The 8284-nt window shown below is 40.3% G+C and overlaps 1 protein-coding gene across 1 annotated transcript; it reads left to right on the top strand.

Annotated features, from left to right (window-relative positions):
• Positions 1–1346: 1346 nt before the first annotated feature.
• LOC139352599 (uncharacterized) lies at positions 1347–7543 on the top strand. The gene is made up of 2 exons (XM_070995291.1): positions 1347–1970; positions 7394–7543. Exons 1-2 carry the CDS (start codon positions 1347–1349, stop codon positions 7541–7543), a joined length of 774 nt encoding a protein of 257 aa, XP_070851392.1.
• The last annotated feature ends 741 nt before the right edge of the window (positions 7544–8284 follow it).

The raw sequence follows: 8284 nt of genomic DNA, 5'->3' as shown, positions 1-8284 counted from the left end.
TCCCGTTAGCCTTGGATGCGATTCAGCGTGCGTATGCAGTATGAGTGATGAACAGAAAGCCATCGAAATATCCAGCCAAGTAAGAGAGGTCCATTCCAGAGGCGGATTCGAAATTCGAAACTGGGCGTCAAATTCCAGTACAGTTCTCTTGTATCTTAAGAACGATGGAAACTCCAAAAAACAGGAGCCAGTGCAGTTCGGCGCTACAGAAAAGGTTTTGGGTATGTATTGGGACCCACATAAAGACGTATTTAAGTTTGTTTGCAGATTCTCAAGACTTAAGCGAAACGTCCTTACCGATCCTGCAGTCCCAACAAAAAGAGAAGTCCTTCAGGTTCTAATGTCGATTTTCGACCCCTTGGGCCTACTGTCGTGTCATACGATCGGATTAAAAATCCTTCTGCAGAAAATCTGGCGATCAAACATCAGCTGGGACCAAGAGCTGCCAAAATCACTGTTGGAGGACTGGAATCAATGGAAGCTGTTGCTGCCTCAAGTGGCTCACGCTTAGCAAACAAAGTTATCAACGTACGTAACCTACGAGTCGACGATCATACGTTCTGGTCGGACTCACGAAACGTTCTACAATGGCTGGTGATGAATCATCGCAACATTCAACAATTCGTGATGCACAGAATCGGCGAAGTCCTGGAGACCACTCGGGTGGATCAATGGCGATGGATCCCATCAAAAACCCTTGTGTGGACACATGGCTTTACGGACCAGAGTTTTTGAAAAGCAACCCTAGTATGTGGCCAACAGTTCCATCACGAGCAACGGAGATCGATACGACCGAACTACGCAGACACGTCCTCACAACTAGTAGTGCGAATAAAGTCTTACTCGACGTGGAATATTTTTCCGACTGGCGGCGCCTATACAGAACCTTCGCAAACATGTCTCTATATATCCAGCGACTTCAAGCTAAATGCCAAAGGACTGACATGCCGTCAGCAGTGACCGAATTTCACGTCAAAGAAGCTCAGACCCTACTATACAAAGAAGCACAGTGGCTCGAGTTCACGGATAAACTCCATTCATTGATGAGTATAAAACCAATAACCGAAAAAAACAGATTGACTGGATTAAACGCATATCTGGACTATAACGGAATCCTTCGCACTAAAGGTCGAGTGAACGCAGTCGGATATACTATGGACGCTATAATATTGCCACCAGAGAGCCGAGTAACATTCTTGTTGGTCCGGTTCTATCACGAAAAATATCATCACCTCGCTCACGAAACCGTGATAAATGATATAAAATTGAAATTTTATATTCTGCGTCTAAGAGTACTGCACAAACCCGTAAGAAAAGCCTGCCAGTTATGTAAAATTCGTTGCGCAATGCCACAGCCTCCACAAATGGCCCCGGTTCCAAAAGCTAGGTTGACCAGTTTCGAAAAGCCATTCAGGTGCACTGGCGTTGATTGTTTTGGGCCTATCCTAGTCAACGTTGGAAGACGCAAAGGGAAGAGATCGGTTGCGCTGTTTACCTGCTTAACCCTGCGTGCAGTCCACTTCGAGATCGCTCACAGCCTCGATACAAGCTCCTGTGTGATGTGTTTCACGAATTTCAAGGCACTCCGTGGGACACCAAGAGAAATTTGTTCCGATAATGGTACTAATTTCAAGGCCACGGAGAAGGCATTACGAGAGGAGCTGATCAAGATCGACTTAGATAAAATTGCAATCAAGTTCGACGACATTAAATGGCAATTTAACCCTCCAGGAGCCCCTCACATGGGCGGTGCTTGGGAAAGATTAGTCCGCACATCCAAAACAGTCCTAAAAAGCATCTGCCCGAATTACTCATTCAACGACGAAAGCCTGAGGTGTGATCTAATGGAAGCACAGTTCATCATAAACTCACGTCCGTTAACTTTCGTCAGTCTGGACTCCGAGGACTACTTCGCGCTGACTCCAAACCACCTGCTAATGGGTTCATCGAATGGGTACAAGGAAGAGAAGGTGAATTTAAGACGTCATCGGAACGAAATAAAACTTTTCATTATAGGGAAACGACTAAGGCTGTCGACATGTTGCATTCTAGTTCCTGCGCGATGCTCCACGTTGAAGGTAACGTGTTGCAAGTACATCAACCAAGGCGTAACTTCTCGAGAGACATCTTTTTTTGAGATCGTCTGCTTGAAAGCTGCACAATCCGTTACCAAGTCAAACTCAATACCCAGCAAATAATGGCGAAGTCTCTTTGTTGCTAGGAAAGCTGCCTTTACCTCAAGCACGTAACTGGTGGCTTTTTCTTCTTGTGGTGTGGTTTTCTTACTCCAGTAAAAAGCAGGGTGCCACTTCCCAGCATGTTGTTGCAGCAGAGTTCCACCGAAGCCATGTTTTGAAGCATCAACGTGTAATTGAGTTTTGGCGCCTTGACTCCAAACCTTCAGGACTGGCTCCTCTATAAATGCTGCTTTTAATCGATCAACGGCTTGTTTCTGTTCTCCTTCTATTTTAAAAACAGCATCTTTTTTAGCAGCTGCGTTAAGGGTTTAGCAATAAACCTTAACAAACTTTTAAGAAACTCTTTACCTGCACAACAGTAAACTCTTTTAAGAAGTCGAATCCAATAATGATGTTCACATTAATTTTGGTGTCGGGAACGATGAGAATCCTATGTAGCGTTTGCATTCCATCTACCTCCACGTCGACATTCAGTGCACCCAGCACGGCGGTTGCAATGTTTCCGAGCCCGTACAGTTTTGTAAAACATTTCTGCAAGGGGATTTCAGCGAACTTATCCTTGTAGGTCCTCATACGCATAAGCGATACATCAGCTCCAGTGTCTACTAGGCATGCCACACTCTTTTTGTTGATCGCAATTCCTTGAAGTATGCCCACCTCCGTTGTATTTAAAGCATTTCGTCTCCTCTTTACATTCGGCTCTCATATTCTCAGTTGAGCTCAATTAAAGCAATGCCTCTGGCTCTGACTTTGTTTCCAATCGAAACGCTTTACTGGTTTTCCTGCTTTACCTAGGTCATTCTGATTCACTGCTTGGTTGCGCTGTATATTGGATTCCGTCATCATTTCGATCGTTTCAAATCGGCTTCATAGCTCCTTGAAAGTTGCCGCACTGTATAGAGGGTATTTGAGATGGTCACGAAGCTTTAATCCATCTGCGATATATCGGATCACCGACTCATCCTGCACAATTCCAAGAGCTGCTATCTTACGCATATGCAAAACATATTAGTGAAAATTCTCGTTGTCGGTTTTCTTTCGCTCTCGAAAGTTATTTGAATGGTAGGACTCAGAGAGTTATATTCAAGAATGCTGCTTCAAAATTGATCTACGTGACATCTGGAGTGCCTCAGGGTAGTCATTTGGGCCCTTTGCTGGTTACTTTGTTTATTAATCTATCATAGCACATTCTCGTGTACTAACGTATGCTTATGATGTTAAGCTTTGTTTATCACATAATAATATAGCGTCGGGTTTCAACTTACAGTCAGATATTGATTGTTTTCAGGGATGGTATGAGTACAACCTTTTAAATTTGAACTACCTTAGATGCAAGGTTATAACTTTTTATAGTGGTACTTCTACTTTTGTTAGTTACTCTCTTCAAAATACGCCACTCGACCGTATATATTCAGTTAATGAATTAGGTGTTCTTCTGGACACAAAACTTAAATTTGACTGCCACATAATGTCCACTGTCAACAAAGCCATGAGTGTTCTTGGGTTTATAAAGCGTTGGTCAAAAGAATTTGATGACCCTTATACAACCAAATTATTAATAACCCCTTTTCCGTCCTATATTGGAATATTGTTCTTCGGTTTGGAGTCCGCAATATCAAGTGCATATTGACCGTATTGAGTCGGTACAAAAAAAATTTCTTCTTTTTGCCTTTCGTAGTAGGAACTGGGATCAAAACGTAAGGCTACCTTCTTATCAGAGTTGTAAATCGTAGAACAATGCTTGGTACTATGTTCCTGTTAGACTAACACGAAATTATTATCCCCTAAGTTCGCCACGATGTACATCAATTTTTTGTCTGCACGAGCCTTTCGCGTTCTATGTAATAATTATAACAACCTTTATCATTTAATTTGCACTTCAACTTCTATCCCGGTATTAAAAACTAATATTTTAACTCAATTGCTTCATTCTTAGTTGCTTCTTTTATTTTCATTTGTGTCGCATTTTTTGCCCAAAATGATAAAAAGGGCCCGCGCGTAACAAGCACGTGCTTGGTGTCGTTGGGCCACTTGTTTGTACTGCTCGTAGTGCATCAACGACCATTATATATATAAAAAATGTATTTGATTTTATAAACCTATATTTATATATTTTTATCTAAGTCCCTTTATGTTATGTCACACAAATATGTATAAAGCATGCGAGATATCACAACTGACTTTGAAAAAATTTCATATAGAGCTATCACGTGTGAAAAAGCGTATATCCCGAACAAATGTCTGTATGGACTATCCCAAGTGCGTCACGCGTTTCAAATGTCCGGTCACTGCCCTTCAGATCTTGAGTCGGCTCCGGGAAACATGTCAGAAGCGAAAGCACTGCCACTGTCGACGTCAGCAGAGAAGTCGGCGCAGCGGAGAAGACTGCCGACGAAAACGACCGGGCAAAAAAGAGAAGCAAGGCAGTTACTCGTAGATTTCCTTCTCTTTCCTTGCCTTATAATCTGCCTTCACTCGGCGCTCGCACAGACAAATTTGGGCCGGTTGTAAAGAACTTATTTTATTGGTCTGCTCGCTACATGATTTGTGCGGCTAATTCGGTAGAATGTGTGTTCCTCTCACCAAATTTATATGATGTGATTGCCCCGTAGATCAGTGATAATGCATAGAATTCATAGGTTTACAGTGGGTTTATTTTGTGTTGACTTATTATAGCGTGTGGGTGGCTCGGTTAGCCTCGGTGTCGCCACGCTAGCGAAAAAAAGTTTGCCAAAAAAATGTATGTTGCGCAGCGACATGTTTATGCCCTAATAATCTAGGAGCATTATTGTATTTAGAAAAAAACAACCAATGTTGTTTTATAAAATTCAAGTATTGGATTAAGGTAAAGTTAAGTCATTTTAATTAACATACAATCTAATGTTAATGTAATGTATAATATAATGTAATTTTTTAGATTAGTTATAGAAGTATAGTCCATTGATATTTATTTAAATATTTAAAATATTATAGTATTGACATCTTTTAATAATTTGTATTATGTTTTTACTCAAGGAGTACAGATTATATAGTCGGATATATTTCGCTTTAGAAAGGGTATAGGAAAAGTGGCAAACGCAAACAGCGAAGATAAAACAAACAAGAAGAGAAGAAGACCTTCTGCATTATTTTTGATCATAATAAAGTCAGGTAGGAAAGAGTGAGGCAAGGATAGTAAGAAAAGTTTGGTTGAACATAGCAGTTATAAAAAAAGAGTAAAATCATTGGAAAGCCAGTTCTTTTGGCTATAACTTTTTCTTTATCAATTTTGAAATCAATTGCTAACCCTGTGAGAAATGTTGCAAAATGCAAAAATACTTTTTAAAGTATCCTTGCCCCAGAATTAGGGTAAAAATATTTATACATTTATTATTGACATTATTGTTTTTATCTTAAATGTAATAGATTTTTTTTTAAACTGTTCTTTATAATAATAAATTACGGATAGAGCTTTCTGACGCGGAGGACCGAGTTTATGTTGATTTATTATACCCGTTACTCATAGAGTAAAAGGTTCCGACCCCATAAAGTATATATATTCTTGATCAGGATCACTAGCCGAGTTGATCTAGCCATGTCCGTCTGTCTGTACGTCCGGATGAATGCTGAGATCTCGGAAACTATAAGAGCTAGGCTATTGAGATTTGGCATGCAGATTCCTTAGCTTCTTACGCAGCGCAAGTTTTGATGCTAGAGTAAAAATTTTAATTGAATTGTTCTCATTAATACTTATCGATTGACTCAAAAAAAGTTTGTCATGCCCACTTTAACGCCCACAAACCGCCACAAACTTTAAAAAATCGTCAGTATGAACGGGGATATCTCGGAAAATATCAAAGATAGAGAATTGCGACTTCAGACTTAGATTACGTAGGCTTGAGCGCAGCACAAGTTTGATACGCAAATATGCCACGCCCACTCTAACGCCCACAAACCGCCCAAACTTTTGGCGCCCACAATTTTTATGCTGGATACAAAATTTTAACTGAAATTTATTAGTCTCGTCAATACCTATCGATAGATCCAAAAAAAGTTTGCCACGCATACTCTAACGCCCATAATCCTCCCAAACCTGTGGCACCTAAAATGTTCATGCTAAAAAAAATTTTAACTGAAATGTATTTGTCTCGTCAATACCTATGGATTGACCCAAAAAAAATTTGCCACGTCCATAACGTCCATAACCATATATTGAGATCAGGGGTAGGTGGCGCATTTCAGTCTTGCTTTGCTGCTTGCATATCTCCATTTCCCTTTTGTCCCTTTAGCTGAGTAACGGGTATCTGATAGTCAAGGTACTCGAATATAGCGCTTTCCTAGTTTTTTTCTTTAATGATCTACAGTATATCATTATCCCCTGAAAACATTGTGTTCTGAAAAAAATAACATAAAACAAGAAAGGAAGATACCTTCGGTAAGTCGAAGTTTCTAGAGCCTTGCAGACCTTTTTAGGAAACTAAAAACTAATTACAGAAATGTTAAGATAATGTCCCATTTCAATTTATTACCGTATATGATTATCGAAAACAAAGTATAACGGTCTTTGTATTATGTTGTCATTAATTATCTGATCGTTCCTAGGGCAGCTATACCCCTTAAAGTATATATATTCGTGATCAGTATCACTAGCCGAGTCGATCTAGACATGTCTGTCTGTCCGTATGAACGCTAAGATCTCGGAAACTATAAGATCTAGAATGTTGGGATTGACATGCAGATTCTTGGGCTTCCTGTGCAGCGCATGTTTGTTTCAGCAGGGTGCCACGCTCACTATAATATCCACAAACTACTATAGCACTAAAACCACTTATAACCAAATAATAATCAACATTTTGCAATTCAATCGAGATTGCACACCACATGCAGCTAAGGGCGCTATAGGCTAAGAAGCGCTATAAAAAAAGATAAATGGCGCTATAGGCTAGGTGTGCTAGTGAAAAAAGCAGAGTTGCTTTAAGCATATATCCATCCCTCTCCCACTCTCTTAAGCTGAGTAACGAGTGTCTAACAGTCGAGACCATCGACTATAGCATTTTCTCTTGTTAGTGTTCCCCTCTAGTGCTTTTCTTATTATCAATACCCATTATACCCCCATATTGAAATCTGACCAGTCATTAAAAGTTATAACCGATTAATAATCAATTCAATCGAGATTCACACCACATACAGCTGATGTTTTCACTAAACCCGCACAGCCGATTTCCAGCGAGTCCAAGGGCAGGGACACCAGGAGCATCTCCAGCTACATGACGGATCACGTAATCAGCAATAACCGCGGCGACGAGCCAAGACGAGCATCGTTAGCAGCCACACCGAGGCCCACCCGCTGTAATAAGTCAACCTAAAATAAACACACTTTAGACCTCTAAGTTCTGGGTGGGACGAACACACAATCTACCGAGCTAGCTGCACGAATCATGTAGCGAGCAGACCAATATAATCAGTTCTTTACAACCGGCCCAAATTTGTCTGTGCGAGCGCCGAGTGAAGGCAGATTATAAGGCAAGAAAAGAGAAGGAAATCTACAAATATAACCCATACCTCTTTCTATTCGTCGGCAGTCTTTTACGGTGCGCCGACTTCCCTGCTGACGTCGAGAGTGGCAGTGTTCTTGCTTCTGAAATGTCACCCGGGGCCGACTCAAAATCTGAGGCCCAATAACAGGACATTTGTAACGCGTGACGCACGCGTGACAGTTCATATAGACATTTGTTTGACCGCTTTTCACACGTGATAGCTTCATATGACTATTTTTAAAAGTGATTTCACGCATGCCTCTTACGTATTTGGCTTTTGGGAGGTCAACCCGTAACATGTCCTTTGTGATTTCATGTGTGACATTATATATAGGGACATCGATAAAAATGGGTAAATATAGGTTAATAAAATAAAATAAATTTCTTACTTGTAAACATTTTTTTTATAATTTATGTAGCGGTATTTAATTTTGTTGGTGTTTCCTAATCTGTTTTTTTTTATATAAGCCTATGTAGTTACATAGTTTATTAACATACCTCGCAAGTAAGGTTCTTGTTTTCATGTTGAATGCTGTTTAAACAAAATAAAACAATCCCGAAATCAGCGGG

Source organism: Drosophila suzukii, chromosome 2R, assembly GCF_043229965.1.
Source record: "Drosophila suzukii chromosome 2R, CBGP_Dsuzu_IsoJpt1.0, whole genome shotgun sequence".
Taxonomy (NCBI): Eukaryota; Metazoa; Arthropoda; class Insecta; order Diptera; family Drosophilidae; genus Drosophila; species Drosophila suzukii.
This window is presented reverse-complemented; position numbering and strand designations above follow the sequence as displayed.

Coding starts and splice junctions, on each gene's coding strand:
- LOC139352599 (XM_070995291.1), top strand. CDS start 1,347: ATGCCACAGCCTCCACAAATGGCCCCGGTTCCAAAAGCTAGGTTGACC. Junction 1,971..7,393: donor ATGGGTACAAGGAAGAGAAG/GTGAATTTAAGA, acceptor AAACCCGCACAG/CCGATTTCCAGCGAGTCCAA.